Genomic DNA, 16392 nt, shown 5'->3' with positions numbered 1-16392 from the left:
TTAATTTGAAAATTCAAATCAAGACTTTAATATTAAACAGCCAGCAGCTCTGACGTTATATACATCAGATAAGTGACCTTTTATGTCCCTTAATGAAAATGCAATTGAAGTTCAGGGTTGTCAGTTGTAACCACATCACTAAGGATGACTTGTTACTTAAAGCCACACTGAATCAAAGACACTGAATGGGTCTTTTCAGAGGTGAGACCCGTGGAAAGTTGCTGCAGACAGGGGCTGACTGGAGGGGGGAGGGATGGGGGAGAACTCTGCTATTTGCTCCCACCCTTCCCCCAAATGAGGGTCTCGACCTCTTGCTTCTGTTGAGCAAGCTGCAACACTAAACACACAAAACATAGATAAGATAAGGAAGTTTGTTCCTGCCGCCTTCAAAATAAAAGTGTAAAGACAGCCACGAGCTGTTTCGGAGCATCAAAGCACAGAAAGTGGAACAGCATAAGAAGAAAAGTATAACTTGTAGACTTGCAAGTACATTTGTCCAGTTTTTAGTGTCGAAATTGGCTGTGATACACACTCAAAACATAGTGTAAGTTTTTCAACTTAAATTGTTTTGCAAGAGGTCTTATTAGCCGTGCTTTCAAGTTAGTTATTTAAACATGAATAAATAAAAATATTGATTGCTTATCAGTTGAGCAGGATTCTGACAATAAGCTACTGTGTCCAAGCTGAAGAACGTCCTTTTGTTGGACAGAAAGAGAAACTGTGCTCTGAATTGTTCTTTGTGTCAGTCAAGATGGCTCTGAAGTTACCCATTTCCACATTTTTCTAAGTGTATTTTTTTTTTTAAATTACGCAGGTTATATCAGATAAATCCATATTGATACACAGTATCCAGTAAATAAATAAAAGGATCACAACGGCACATATACAATATACTCAGAATTTTTAACATTAATAATACTATTATACCAAGTCAGATAAATAATAAAAAGTCTTGCTATATATACATGAAGTCATATATTGTCTTTTTATTTTCTTTTCTTAACATGAGCATAAAGACAGATAAGTAAGACTTTTTAACTGTTCACCTTTAAAGGTATAAAAAACAACAACAGCCCCCAAACACACACACACACACAAAAACTAAACTAAACAAAAGAAAACAAAACACCACCGCCAGAGGGCGTAATTGGTGCTGGAATGAGTTTAATTTTGTAAATCCCCGCCGGAAGTGCGTTACCGCGGCGTCTAGCTTAGCGGTCTATGATTAAATGCTAGTTTCTGTGTAATGATTTCAGCTCCGAGTTGCGGTTTGAAACTGTATAATGCGGCGGTACATGCGTGCACTGATGCTGTGCATGGTGTTTGCCGTGTTTTCGGGCTTGTATGTTTACAGCAAGCTCTTTTACTCGGACGTATCCGCCGGAAGAAACGGAGCAAAGAAGATTCTCATCCCACTGAGAGCGTCTGGAGCCAGGCGAGGGGTCACAGATAAAAACGCACACTGGTACAATTGGTAGGAGTGGATTTTCAATGTTTTAATAAATCGAAACAACGCTTGTAGTTGTGCTTCACGGGACAAGCTGTAAAACTCAGAAAGCATGCGCCGATACTCATGTGTAATCACTCTGGCTATGTATAGGAATGCGACTGAATAGTCGGTCATAGGGAAGCTAAACAAAGTAAATACTTAGACATGCTGCACAGTACCTGCTTAGGTGTGTACTTTAACGTGCAGGTCTCATGTATAAAAGATATGTGTCGATATGTCAGTGATGTAGGATCTGTGTAAACCACACAGTGTGTGTCCCACAGCCATATCTTTGGCAAATGAATTTAAAAATGTGCTAGTGCGAAAATATCTGACGTAGCTTAAATATGTGTTTTTATCACGCTGCTTTAAATCAACATGGTGTCCACACATGGCTGTGTTTGCTATGGTTCAAGTTTGGGCAGAGTAAAGGAAAAGAAAAGTGGGTACTCCATACTAAATGGATTAAAAGTCTGAATAACATGTTGATATTTTCTATCACAGATTTATCAGAATAATCACAATTTCTATTTAGTCCCAGAAAATAATGGGGGGGGGGGGGAGGCTCAGGATACGTTTTAGATAGCGTCTTTGCATATTTTGTCCAGTAGAGGGAGCCAAATCCTGTTCTACGGGTTAGTGGTTTAAGTATCCCAGCCTGAAGCACACATTTATTGGGGGGATTTTATTTTCTATTAAGGGGGTTAGAAAATACATTTTGAAACACATTTTTTAGTCCAGAATTTGAAAGTTTCTTTCACATAAGACAAAGAAAGGGACAGTTCTTCAGCGTAGTGACAAATTACTACTTTAGGGATTTATTCACGATTAGAATTATTGGGTGCAGTTAAATATGGGTATGTCTTAAAACATCTACAGTGTGAGTGCTCTAGAGAGCTCAAGTCACACTCACCAAATCCTCCACCCTTTGCACTAAAGGAATATAATAAATACTAGCTTGCTAGAATGATCTTGTTGAAAGCCTCCTATATGATAAATTTAGTTATATTTATAGGACTCAGATCATCTTGCCTAAAATATCTCGAGTGTAACGCACCTCCAATTACGTCTTCTCCCTCAGGTACATCATGCGTCAGCAGGCTCAGCTGGAGGCTGCTGGTACCAGGCCTGAACCTCCCATGCACTTGGCTGTGGTGGCCTGTGGGGAGAGGCTGGAGGAGACGCTCACCATGATTAAGTCTGCCGTGCTCTTCAGCGTCAAGCGCCTCCATCTGCACATCTTTGCAGAAGATCAGCTTCACGCCGGCTTCATTGAAGCTGTGAGTGGGAAACTTTGCTTTTGAAGCGTAACAATTAAACCTAACATTGGTAGCCATTTCTGTTGAGTGTTTATGATTATGAATGCCATATTGTGCATTACTTCAGGTAGCAAAACCAGTGCATTCATATCTGTGTTCCAGTTGGAGTCGTGGCCTGGTTTTATTCGCTACAGGTTCAACTACAGAGTCTACTCCATCAGGTTCCCCAATGAGAATGCAGCGGAGTGGAAGAAACTCTTCAAACCCTGCGCTTCACAACGACTCTTCTTACCTGTAAGCTGTAATATTATTTTAATCCTGAAGAGTGAAGTTGAAAAATGTATTCGTAGTGAGTTTTATTTTGGATTACTTCAAGTCTATGAAGTATGCTTTTCTGCACTTACATGAGCATCACAAATATTCCGTCTTTTGTCCTTTCCCAGCTCATCCTAAAGGACGTTGACTCCATTGTGTATGTGGACTCAGACATCCTCTTCCTGCAGCCGGTGGACCTCTTGTGGAGGTTACTGTCTGACTTTAATTCTTCTCAGCTGGCTGCTATGGCCCCAGAGCACGAGGAGCCCCGCATCGCCTGGTACAATCGCTTCGCCCGTCACCCGTTCTACGGCAGGACGGGCATCAACTCGGGGGTCATGCTCATGAATCTGACACGTATGAGGAGCATGTTCTTTAAGGTGAGGTTGTATCGGTGTATTACCTTTACTGACCACAAGGTGTCCTCCTTCTCTAGTGGATTTGCACTCAAGTCCATGAAAATGCCATTGCAAACCTCCCTGCACCAAAACTGTAAATATAATCATGTTGCGTGTGTGCTTATCTGTGTTGACAGAATGACATGACATCAGTGGGGCTGCGCTGGGAAGAGCTCCTGATGCCTCTACTCCAGAAATATAAACTGAACATAACCTGGGGAGACCAGGACCTACTGAATATCATTTTCCACTACAACCCCGGTATGACTGCATGCACTTAGACACACACTAAGTTACTAATTCACAGCATATCATATCTGTGGAAGTTTACAGAATACCAAGTTTGTGCCACCTTTGTCATCTGCTTCTGTCTGCAGAGTCCTTGCTGGAGTTTCCGTGCCAGTGGAACTATCGGCCGGATCACTGCATCTATGGCAGCAACTGTGCCTCAGCTGAGGAGGACGGGATCTACATACTCCACGGAAACAGAGGAGTTTACCACGACTACAAACAGCCTGCTTTCAGGGCTGTTTACGAAGCCATAAAAAAGGTCAGCATGCCATGGTGTGTTTTTGGATTATGTGAGTGTAACAATCGTGGTATGGTATAAATATGTGAGTGTACCAGCATGTGTCACTGCTGCTAGCTTGAGGTGATACCTAGACCCTACAGAGGTTGCACAGGTAGTCCAGTTCTTCCAGGAGGGCACATCAATAGGTGCCTTTGCCAGAGGGTTTGCTGTGTCTTCCAGCACTCTCTCACGAGCATAGAGGAAATTCTAGGAGACAGGCGGTTACTCTAGGAGAGATGAACAGGGCCATAGAAGGCCCTTAATCAATCAACAGGACTAGTATCTGCTGCTTTGTGCAAGGAGGAGCAGGATAAGCACTGCCAGAGCTACAAAATGACCTCCAGGAGCCAAACAACAAACAACACGAGCCTGGTCTGTCGGTGCTGTGCCATTTGCCATAGAATACCAGGATTAGCAGGTCCACCACTGCTGACCTGTGCGTTTCACAGAGGAGAGCATGTTCACCGCGAACACACGTGACAGACGTGAAAGGGTCTAGAATGGAAAATGGATAAGCTTACGTTCATATGACAGAATGAAAAGCAGCAAAAAGCCAAAGCAAATTTCAAAGTGTCCCAGCTTTAAAAAGTGACTTGTTGAACCTTTTCAACGTATTGTAGCTGCAATTTAGTGCAACATCTGATGGAAAGCCCTTTTATAGCCCCTCTGAACCCAGAGGCGCACCTCGTACCCTGATTCGTTCCCCTCCTTGATGAGATTTTGGATTGGTGCTGACCCTAAAGACTAAAAGTGCTGGTGACTTCAGATTGTCTGCATTGGAAGACACAAATCTCCACCATTGGCAGAAGGTTGGAGGAAAGCTAATTTCCCCCACGAGGATGTTTATGGGTTGCCTACCAGCAGTGTAATGATATTGACGACATGAGTGGCATTTACTTAATGAAGCCATCAACACTGGGAGCCTCATTGCTTTCCTATTGAACATAGATCAGCGTAATGCCTTATCTATACCTTATCCTTGGCCTGCAGTTAAGACTGTGGCTTTACAGGACAGGATCAATTATGGCAGTAGACACATTAACCAGCACTGTGTGTGCAGGTGGAGACACCCACTCATTTTGCACAATACTTTTATAGATTTAAGTCTGGTTTGCCCGAAGGATGCAAGAGTATGGATTAGTCTTGTGTGCGTTTAATAGTTCCTGAAAAAACATTTCATGCTTTGAGCTTCACTTCATAGTACCAGGACAGTACCATGTGCATTTATTTACCAAGAAATATATGCAAGTATTTATTGTCACAGTCACTGTTGTGAAAGCAGAAGCGCAGCGTGATCCCTGCAGGATTGTGCTGATGGACGGTGATGTCAGGGACAGACGACCCCAGTCGAGGCAGCTTTTATCAAATTTCTTATCAAAACCTCCACGGGAGAAGTGCCACACTCCCCTGAGCTGTTGGAAAAGCTTTTCTGGTTGAAGAGCACGTGATGAATGAATACTGATACAGATCAGGTGTGCAGTCAGGTGACTTGGGGCTGAGGCACAGTGATGATCGCTAGGGAAACAGTGAAAAAAAGGCGGGTTCTGACGGTGCCTTTACTTTGAAATTTCAGAATGTTATTTACAAGACAAACTGTGGCTCAGAAAGAGCAGCAAGAATGTGAGCGTACGTCATACCCTGTGAATATGAGGGAGTTTGTAGACGTAGATAATAATAATAGCAGTCACATTGTGAGATAACTGCAGGACTACTACAATAGACCACTTTTCACCTCTTACATTTTGTACCCAGGAACCACTGGGTTATGCAACTTGTATATATGAGCAGCTACACAGCAGGACAAAGGCCCCTGAATGCATCAATTGTGTTAATGCTAAAACTAATGATTTACTTCTTTTTTCCCCTTTTTTGGTTAATATTTTAACCAGGATCTTTATTCTAGCAGTTAATATTCCCAATAAACTGGAGACTGTGTGTGTAAGTCAATGTCCATGCTCCGCATCCACACACAAAGAAGCGAGGGTACGGCCCCTCCCCTGCCTCCAGCACAGCACATCGGCCTGTCTGTCGTAAAGCATCTCCTCCCTCCCGTCGCTGCAAAAAAAGAAGAGCTGCGCCCAGGAAGCAGCAGTTAAATTTTTACAGCTGGTGGTACTTTTAGAGTTTGAGTGTGCGCACCAGCAGCGCCCCATCAGCCGCACAAAATCAATACACCCAACTGTAAATGCAACTTTATGAGCAGCGGGTGTGTATAAGTATGCGCTCATAAAAACCTCTTGCTCTTTGTGACCGAATATCAGACCCAACTGCAAGTAAATGAGCTGGCATAAAAAATGGTAATTCCCCATTGATTTCCTCAGAGTATTGTAAAGGGCCCTTCATTATCGGGAAGACATGAAATTCTTCCTCTAATCCCTGGCTGTTACTGGATTGTAAGCCCATAGCATAAAACTGACCCCCATCAACACCCAGCGGTTTATGTGCAAGCCTGGCTGACCAATCAGATTTGGAGTCCCTCATGATTGCAGCTGATTTAGTTTTTAATGTATCTAAGGAAACGCATCTTCTGAGCACAAATTCAGCTCAGCACACCACTTTGCTCGCTTACTTGGGAAATCTGATCAGTTCTGCTGCTCCTCTTTTCACGTTTCTGAGCCAGCTGCGGCGTCGTAAGGACACTAGCATACTTTAGAAACAGAACTGGGATAGTGTAAGTTATTTTGCCTGCTTGTTGGACACAAAAAAGGTCTCCATTACATATGAAATGCCAAATTTGATATTCAGTTTTGATTCACAGAAAGAGAATGTTCTTTAGTTTTTAGTGTTTTTTTTATGTTCTTTAGGCTTTTGTTCAAGAGGGAGAAATTAAATCAAACATGCGTTCCTCCTCTGGCTTTCTGTATATGCAGGGAGGTTTGCGCTCCTCGCTTTATGCCTTCCATATATTGGATTGGACAGGCGGAGAGGTCATAGAATACAGAACCGACTGCAGATTGAAATATCACGCGTCTTTTCTTTGTCGTGGTCCAAGCTGAAACAGATTAAAGCTTTGGAATTTAACTCAAAGTTAAGCTGAAAATACAAAGCCAGACTTAACGAAAGGTCTGTTTTATTGTTCCAGTACACTTTCGGCACAGACCCAGTGACGTCTTTGTTGGAGCCTTTAGAAGAGGAACTGTTGAAAACGACACACACTTATTGTGGTAAATCACACACACTCTTTACGAAGAGACTGAGGGACAGTGTGGCAAAGATCAACAGGAAGACTCAGGAGCGGTGACGAACCTGAAGGACAATGACGTGACGCGGGCTTTATGGATGATAAGCTTGTGCAAAGAATTGAAGTCGTACCTGCTGATCTTGAAAGCCTAAACACAAAAAAATTCTAACTAGTGAAACTTTGTCATCAGCTGCTTGAGTTGAGCCAGCTGGGCTAGTGTTAGACTGAGACTAATGACTGCTCAGCTCTTGTAAACCACCAAGAGTGATGCAAAAGCTCTAAAATGGACTGCAATGTAGAACAGGCCAGACGGGCTTGTAACAAAGCTCTGATCTTGGCCACAGATTGATACAAGGACTTCTCTTTTTTTCCTTTCATGAATTTTTTAAATTGAGAACAGAAGATTTTTGTTATTCCATATTGGAGAATTTACTTTGAACCTTGTGAGACACAAGAGAAAATAACCTCATCAAAACTGGACAAAAAGGCTTTCTGCAGCGCTCGGTTTGAGAGGCACATGCACTGGACCACTTTTCTGTTTTTTTCAGCTTCCAGAAACCACTCAGCAGTCATTTATGAGAAAGAAACATGGAAAAAAATGAATTCGTACAATGGACCGAAACCACGTGTCAGTGTACACATGATGGAAATTTTAAAATGGGATAAAGTAGTTGTCTATATAAATATATATTAGCATATAGTTGTGCTGAAATAATTCTGGTGAATGTGCAAATAAGCTGTGAGCTCTTTCCTGATGCCAAAGTATTTGGTTTTTTTTAATAGTTTTTGCACTGCTGGATGTTTTTTTTTCATTGTTCAAATTTAAAATGTTATAACTGGGAGTGTGTATGTGAGTGTGACTGTTTTGTGACAGTAATGTGCGTCATTGTTTTGTTATATTCAAAATAAAAATAGATAAAGATAATTTCAGCTTGTGACCACTAGAGGGCAGCAGTTATTCATGTGTTCACTAGTGCCCGTACAAGAAGTTTACCCTTTGATGGGGAGAATATCAAGTAAACTGCCATAAAGCAATATTAAATAACTCATGAGTCTGGAATGTAAGTTTCTTTGTATTATTTAATAGGAAGACAAATTCAAGCATCTTACATTAGTTTAATTTTTAGCTGTATAACGCACTTGTCAGCTTTGCCCGTCTCACTTGAAAAAGACTGATTCTGTTTCCCCAATGCTTCTTCGGACAGATCGATGGACTTGCCAATAATCTATAAACTGGCCTTCCGAGATGCTGCACTGGCCCTGCCTCAGTATCTGAGGTGCTCATAAAGCGTAAGTGATGGCCCAATAATGCAGCTCTATAGATGTCTGTCTGTTATACGGAGATGAGTTTATGCTTATTCCCATTAGGCGGGGGCATACAATTGTCCATTTATAGCCTGAGAGGCAGTTTGATTCATTGCACCAGAGATATCCTTCATTTATCACAATATATCCTAGAGCTTATCAATTACCTTTATTGACCTGTGTGCTTAAATGCAACATGTAACAGTGCTGGGTCCCCAGAGAGACCGAGGGAGGGGGGAAGACAATGGCTCGAACTGAGCACCATCTTGAAAAATTCAATATCGTCCATCTTCCAAGGTTTCATTTTCCCGAAACTGCGTGTTTTATATCATAATAAATAACTCTGGTTTTATGTCTTTTTGTGCTCATCGCGGATGGGAAGAGAAACTATTTAAATATGTGACCTCCAGTGTTCAGAGTGGTTCGAGTGGAAGATGCAGAGGGGAAAAAAATGGGCACATCGCAAAATAATTAGATGTGTCTGTTTGCGATGGACAAAAAGAGAAATAATGGGGAGGGAGGGAGGGGTGAATCCAGGTAAGGTTGGCCATTTTTCGCTACTGTCACAGGACAAAATGTTGAAGAGGAGAGATGAGTGCACTGCGGGAGGACAGAGAAAAGGTTGATGGACTGTGTTGGTGATGAAAGAAAAGAACGAGGCTGTCATAGCCAATACAGCAATTAGAGCACTTTGTTGCTTCAGAGCTTTATCTTTTGAAGGGTTTTTTTCTTCTTTTTTTGCTTGACAACAGAGTTGAACCTCAAAATAGTATCATCAAAAGAAAAAAAAGAGAAGCAGATTCAGAGGGAAACATATTTCAGGTATATGGGCTGTCTCATGGAAGAAACGGCACACTGCTTACTAACTGCATCTCTTAACCAGCACAAAAGCACAGTATCCTACATTTCCATAACATCCGATGAGCTGTTGGGTTACCCTAGGTCAGGGGTCTGCAACCTTTAACACCCAAAGAGCCACTTGGACCCGGTTTCCACGCAAAAGAAAACACTGGGAGCCGCAAATACTTTTTGAAATCTAAAATGAAGATAACACTGTACATATTGGGGTTTTTTTTAAGTTACAGCCGGCTGTATGCGTACAGCAACCGTGTGTGAAAAGTGGTCAATAAAGAGATGCTGAAAAGCGTGTTCATGCTAACATCGTCGGGTCTGCCGTGATATGTTTACAATGAGACTTCTGGTCCCAAACCTCTGCGCACAGCATCTGCAAATCGGGGCTTTCATCTTTACGCAGGACTGTAAGCTGTCATCTGTGAGGCGGGAGCGGTGTTTGTTTTTAACATGGTTCATGGTGGAGAACAGCTGCTGACATAATGTGGATCCAGATCCATAATTGGCCTACCTGGGGTTGAAAGTCTCGATAAATGCACCGCGTTTCGGAGAGTATACCGGCTTAAGCGACTGTGACTCTTATTTTGAGCGATGAAAAAAATAAGAGAATATAATTTTATTTTTATATTTCAAACTCACAATAATCTTCCAATTTAGAACTACAAGTTAAAAAAAGAACTAAACACAAATAAAATACACTTCAGCTACATACTTCTAATTTATTTTCCCAAACCACGCGGAGCCGCAAAATAAAGACTAAAGAGCCGCATGCGGCTCCGGAGCCGCGGGTTGCCGACCCCTGGTCTAGGTGCTGGAAGTTGTACTTATGAGGATTTATAGATGGATTTTAAGTAAACTGAAAGTAAAGCAAGTTAGATAAAGGTTCACAAGAACAGTCTGCTGTGAATTAGACAAATTTTGCTGCTGATCTGTTTGCTATGTGTGGATGGAGGAAGAGACACTAAAGCCCGTTTCAAACTAGCACACGTTACTATGAATGAATCTGACTGCATCTAAATATGTTAATTACATGTTTGACTGAGCCGTGTAGGTCACTGTTGGCATTTACATCAGTTTCAGGACTTCACAATTAACGTCTCATTAATTGATACACACAAGATTCCAGTGATAGATGACACTTGTGTGTCTTTGTGAGTCCCTCAACCCACCAAAATGCCATAAACAGCAATGAGGCTGTATTATTACTAATTTGGCATTAACATGCGCATCTTATCCAACTGGCAAAGTTTCCTATTTGCAGCAGCACTGAGACATTTCGTAAATTTTTGGTATTGCTAGTTTAAAAGTGAGAGGACTCCCTTTCTGATAAGCATGTGTGGAAGTGGGGGATAGAACAGCTGTTTTGCACCTATGGCACTGTGGCTCTCTCCATCACTGTGGGTATGTCTGAATGAGGCTTTGAGAAACGTTAATGTAAAAATAAGATGCGTCTGAATGACAGACTGATGAAAAGGGCTTTAGAGTCTGCAGCCGCTGTGATATTTCGGTCTTGGACTGTAGTGATGGATGACACTCCAACACTCAGAGACCTGCGCAAGGCTTCAAAAGTCTGACGTGATGTGCCTGCTCATACAGGACCACAGATTAGGAGTCACTTGTGATCAGAGTTAACCAAAGAAACAAGGACATCCAGCTTGGAGAAACATAACAATGTACACAACTGTTAATCTTCAGAAGCTTCAGAGTTTATACATTTATTCTGGCCTTTTCACAGAAAAATAATTACTGAATAGAGCACTTCTGAAAGTTTTTAAAATGTTCACTGGAGCTCAAACCCCCACCACTGTTATGGGATTTATTTGGTTTTCAGTTTTTTGCCTTACTACTGGTTACCGAAAGTTCATAATTATTCAATACACTTTATCAAAGCAGTTTTTAAGCCACTAGTGTGGCTGTGATTGCAAATCATCCATCCCATGCATCAATCCATCCATTTTCCCATTCATGCTCCATCCGTCCGTCCGTCCGTCAAAGCATGCAGGAAGCCACATGGCATGATTCAGTAGCTTGCAGAACCAACTTTGGCAGCTGTAATTTGAATTTATTGTTTATATGCAATGTTATCAGCCTCTCACATTGTTGTGGAGGAATATTGGCCCTTTGTTTGATTGAGGTTTGCAGGCATTACTTATCCGCAGCTTTCTTAAGATCCTGCCACAGCATTTCAATCGGGTTGAGGTCTGGACTTTGAGTGGACCTCTGTAGTACCTTGATTTGTTTCCTTTTTTTGGCCATTCTGTTGTAGATTTGCTGCTGTGCTTGAGACAGTTGTCCTGTTGCATGATCCACTTTTATCAAGCGTTAGCTGTCAGACAGATGTCCTCACATTTGGTCATACAGTATATGGATACATAATGTAGACATATTCAAACATGTACGCACAGCAAACACACATAACATTGCTGCTATACTATGTGCAACTCCTGCTCCTCACATTGGAGACGTGTACCTGCACCCTTGGATTGCACAGCAGGGTGCCATTTAAATCTAACGGGGTTTACATAGAACTCTCGCAAGACATGAGAGAGAGAAAGAGAGCATTACTAAACCGGGATGTTCCCCACAAGAAGCACGTCATGTTTTACGCTTATTTACGCACGTGCAACTCCAGGGTGCATTTGATGCCCAGTGAGATAGAGTATGACATCTCCTATCACACTGACGCTGAATTTGTTTCACTGATAGAGAGTGAGGGGAATTTCTGCAGATTGGTTCATTTTCTTCACGGCTTATTTGCAGTGTGTGTTTGTCAGATTCGACATAGTAAATGCCACAAAGCCAAGCCAAATGATGTCTACCCAGGCCTGTGAGAGACTGCGTTGTGCTCAAGGGAGCCAGCATTTGGGATTCTCCCACCAATATTAAGTTGTCAGCCAAAAGTGATCCTACTGCTTGTTTTTGTCCTTAACACAGTTTCTGGCTTTTATTTTTTTATCCTTTCATTTTGCACTCATATGCCCGATTCTGTCTTTTCTTCTCACATGCCTAAATTCCTATCCTTAGCCGTTTTTTCGACCAGGATCCACCTTTGAAATCCTCTTCAGTTTCTCATGCCTGACTTCTTTTTTCCCGTACCCATCGGAGAGCACACAAACTGTCCAGCTGTACTCTGAATACAAATATCCGATGCGCTCATCAAACACAGTGATTTTGAAGAATAGGCAACAGAATTCAAAGAGTTTGTTACAGGAGTTTTTCTCTCTGAGCATTTCAAGAACAACAGCGTGAGTCTACCCCAGCCTTGGGGATACGAGCTCCTTCAGTTTGTAGTCGACCACGGACGCACAAATGAGCCAAAACAAGGTCGCAACAGTAGAGCAAACAAGGACCAAACCCAAGGACAATGACAGCACCTTACTGTTCTTTGAAGCATGTGAGGTTTTTGGGATGAGCTTGCAACAAATTAGATGTTCAGTGGGGATTTGAAGTGTTTTGAAAAGCCGAATGTACAAAATATAAAAGCTAGCAAAGGTTTTAAAAGAAAATGACAGGAAATGTCAGATATTTTGTAAAAATGCACTCACTTGCTTGATTAGTAATTAAAATGAAGCTACTGTTAGCAAATGGGTAACTTTGCTTATGAAATGTAATTTTTGTGAAATATTGCATGTTCAAATAAATCAAACCTTTGAGGTAAGCAAATGTACTGGCAGGTTTTTCATTTTTTTAAATGTACGACTAAGCCAGACATTTTCTATCTGTTAATAGTCTAAGAATTTTGATTAACTACTGTAAGACTCCAGGCAGGAGGCACTTAACCTGAAGTCTGAACACAACTGTATGTACAGCACTGTGCAAAAACTTTTAAGCAAAAACTTTGTAGCAAAGTGTGCAAACGTAAATGGAAATACAGAGTTCAACAATTCCAATGAGCTTGAAAACCAATTTTTAGTATGATTATCTCTATTCTTCAACACAGCCTGAACTCTCTCAGGCAAACTTTCTTATTATTTCTTTAAGTAGTCTTCTGGAATAGTTCTCCAGACTTCTTAAAGCAGCGGTCCCCAACCCCCGGGCCTCGGACCGGTACCGGTCCGTGAGTCGTTTGGTACCGGGCCGCGAGAGTTGAGGCTCAGGTGTAAAATGTATGGTTTTCAGGGTTTTTATCAGTTTTCAGCGTTGTTTTGTTATCGTTTTTATCGTTAACTCGGTTTTCCTGGGTCTTTTCACGTGTGTTATGAATAAATCTTCTTTTTTTCGGTACCGGTACTAGTTTTATTTTGTTGTATTCATCCGCGACACCTTAAAGGCCGGTCCGTGAAAATATTGTCGGTCATAAACCGGTCCGTGAGGCAAAAAAGGTTGGGGACCGCTGTCTTAAAGGACATCCAAAGCTCTTCTGCCCATATGGAAAAGAAATAGAAAAAACTTATAAAAGACTTGCATAAGATGTGGCCTACTTCATATAGTGAATCATTTAAGGCTTATATGATTTACTCATGAAAGTGGCCACTTTTATATTACTTTCATATATTGTTTTAGTAAGTATCCAAAACATACAAGTTTCATTTATATAATTTTTCCAAGGGATCTTATATCTGTTTTCACTCTTGTATGCTTTTCATACAAGTTTCACACAAGCCAGATACAAACTTTATAAGATTTATATATATCTTTTCCATATGGGTGTGGATGTTGGCTGCTTTTTCTTGTGTTCTCTGTCAAGAGAACGTTGAGGTTGTGGTTCTGGGGAGGCCAATCCATGACTGATAGTGTTCTGTTGTTTGTTTGTCTATACAGTTATGTGTTTTGGATCATTGTCATGCACATGGTCATGTATCTGTCAACAGATGGCTGTTGACACTCACTGTTGTACCTCTCTCCTGACCTCTTCTATACATACTGCAAAGAATTTGAACCAAAAATCTAAAACTTTCCTTCATCGCTCGATCAGACCTGTTGCCACTGAATTATGGTTCAGTTCTCGTGTAATTCGGCTAACCTCAGGCTTTCTCCCTGTTTTCCTTCCTTAAGAATGATTTCTTGACAGCCTCCCTTCCACCGAGACCATTTCTGATGAGGCTTCAGTGAACAGTAGATGGATCAGTTGAAGAGGTAATGTCTTGGGTCTTACAGTGGCTTGCAAAAGTATTCGGCCCCCTTGAACTTTTCCACATTTTGTCACATTACAGCCACAAACATGAATCAGTTTTATTGGAATTCCAGGTGAAAGACCAATACAAAGTGGTGTACACGTGAGAAGTGGAACGAAAATCATACATGATTCCAAACATTTGTTACAAATAAATAACTGCAAAGTGGGGTGTGCGTAATTATTCAGCTCCCTGAGTCAATACTTTGTAGAACCACCTTTTGCTGCAATTACAGCTGCCAGTCTTTTAGGGTATGTCTCTACCAGCTTTGCACATCTACAGACTGAAATCCTTGCCCAATCTTCTTTGCAAAACAGCTCCACAATTGCCCTGTGACGGCCTCAGAGGTTGTCTAAGAGAATGTTGGGAGCAACAACACCATGAAGTCCAAAGAACACACCAGACAGATCAGGGATAAAGTTATTGAGAAATTTAAAGCAGGCTTAGGCTACAAAAAGATTTCCCAAGCCTTGAACATCCCACGGAGCACTGTTCAAGCGATCATTCAGAAATGGAAGGAGTATGGCACAACTGTAAACCTACCAAGACAAGGCCGTCCACCTAAACTCACAGGCCGAACAAGGAGAGCGCTGATCAGAAATGCAGCCAAGAGGCCCATGGTGACTCTGGACGAGCTGCAGAGATCTACAGCTCAGGTGGGGGAATCTGTCCATAGGACAACTATTAGTCGTGCACTGCACAAAGTTGGCCTTTGTGGAAGAGTGGCAAGAAGAAAGCCATTGTTAACAGAAAACCATAAGAAGTCCCGTTTGCAGTTTGCCACAAGCCATGTGGGGACACAGCAAACATGTGGAAGAAAGGTGCTCTGGTCAGATGAGACCAAAATGGAACTTTTGGCCAAAATGCAAAAACGCTATGTGTGGCGGAAAACTAACACTGCACATCACTCTGAACACACCATCCCCACTGTCAAATATGGTGGTGGCAGCATCATGCTCTGGGGTGCTTCTCTTCAGCAGGGACAGGGAAGCTGGTCAGAGTTGATGGGAAGATGGATGGAGCCAAATACAGGGCAATCTTGGAAGAAAACCTCTGGAGTCTGCAAAAGACTTGAGACTGGGGCGGAGGTTCACCTTCCAGCAGGACAACGACCCTAAACATAAAGCCAGGGCAACAATGGAATGGTTTCAAACAAAACATATCCATGTGTTAGAATGGCCCAGTCAAAGTCCAGATCTAAATCCAATCGAGAATCTGTGGCAAGATCTGAAAACTGCTGTTCACAAACGCTGTCCATCTAATCTGACTGAGCTGGAGCTGTTTTACAAAGAAGATTGGGCAAGGATTTCAGTCTGTAGATGTGCAAAGCTGGTAGAGACATACCCTAAAAGACTGGCAGCTGTAATTGCAGCAAAAGGTGGTTCTACAAAGTATTGACTCAGGGGGCTGAATAATTATGCACACCCCACTTTGCAGTTATTTATTTGTAAAAAATGTTTGGAATCATGTATGATTTTCGTTCCACTTCTCACGTGTACACCACTTTGTGTTGGTCTTTCACGTGGAATCCCAATAAAATTGATTCATGTTTGTGGCTGTAATGTGACAAAATGTGGAAAAGTTCAAGGGGGCCGAATACTTTTGCAAGCCACTGTATATTAGATATTTTCCTGTTTCTTAAGGACATAACTTTCAGATATTGGTCATCTGCTGTAGGTTTGTAGGTTTTGTAGCGAAAAAGCAGCCAGTGTCCAAAGAAAAGCTGTGAAAGCCCTTTGGACTGTAGCAGGAAGCTGGAGTACTTGGAGAGAACATTCACTGTGATAATATTGTTGTGACAGTTTCACATTCTGACAGCTTTAAGCAGCGCAAAACATTCCAGCTACACATTTACAGTAGAGACAGGAAATGTTAGAAATATTGTCATGAATCTCTCAGCAAAGAATA

General features: G+C 41.8%; 1 protein-coding gene across 5 annotated transcripts in view; it reads left to right on the top strand.

Moving 5' to 3' along the window:
- The first annotated feature begins 1160 nt into the window (after nt 1–1160).
- The window catches only part of gxylt1b (glucoside xylosyltransferase 1b), a 141684-nt gene continuing 126452 nt past the window's right edge, over nt 1161–16392 (top strand). For 4 of the 5 annotated variants that reach the window (XR_005608947.1, XM_039601602.1, XM_039601600.1 and 1 more), the window contains exons 1-6: nt 1161–1474; nt 2571–2769; nt 2911–3042; nt 3192–3443; nt 3599–3722; nt 3839–4011. Coding sequence is in view for 4 of the 5 variants with exons in the window: in XM_039601602.1 (XP_039457536.1) it covers nt 1284–1474; nt 2571–2769; nt 2911–3042; nt 3192–3443; nt 3599–3722; nt 3839–4011 (1071 nt within the window). In the remaining variant the exon portion in view is untranslated. Of the gene's footprint in view, nt 1475–2570; nt 2770–2910; nt 3043–3191; nt 3444–3598; nt 3723–3838; nt 4012–7114; nt 8274–16392 lie in introns of those variants that run through there. The other variant, XM_031750584.2, reaches the window with a different exon arrangement.

This window comes from Oreochromis aureus, linkage group 17 (assembly GCF_013358895.1).
Source record: "Oreochromis aureus strain Israel breed Guangdong linkage group 17, ZZ_aureus, whole genome shotgun sequence".
Lineage (NCBI taxonomy): Eukaryota > Metazoa > Chordata > Actinopteri > Cichliformes > Cichlidae > Oreochromis > Oreochromis aureus.
Note: the sequence above shows the minus strand (reverse complement) of the source record. Positions and strands in the feature narration are given on the sequence as shown.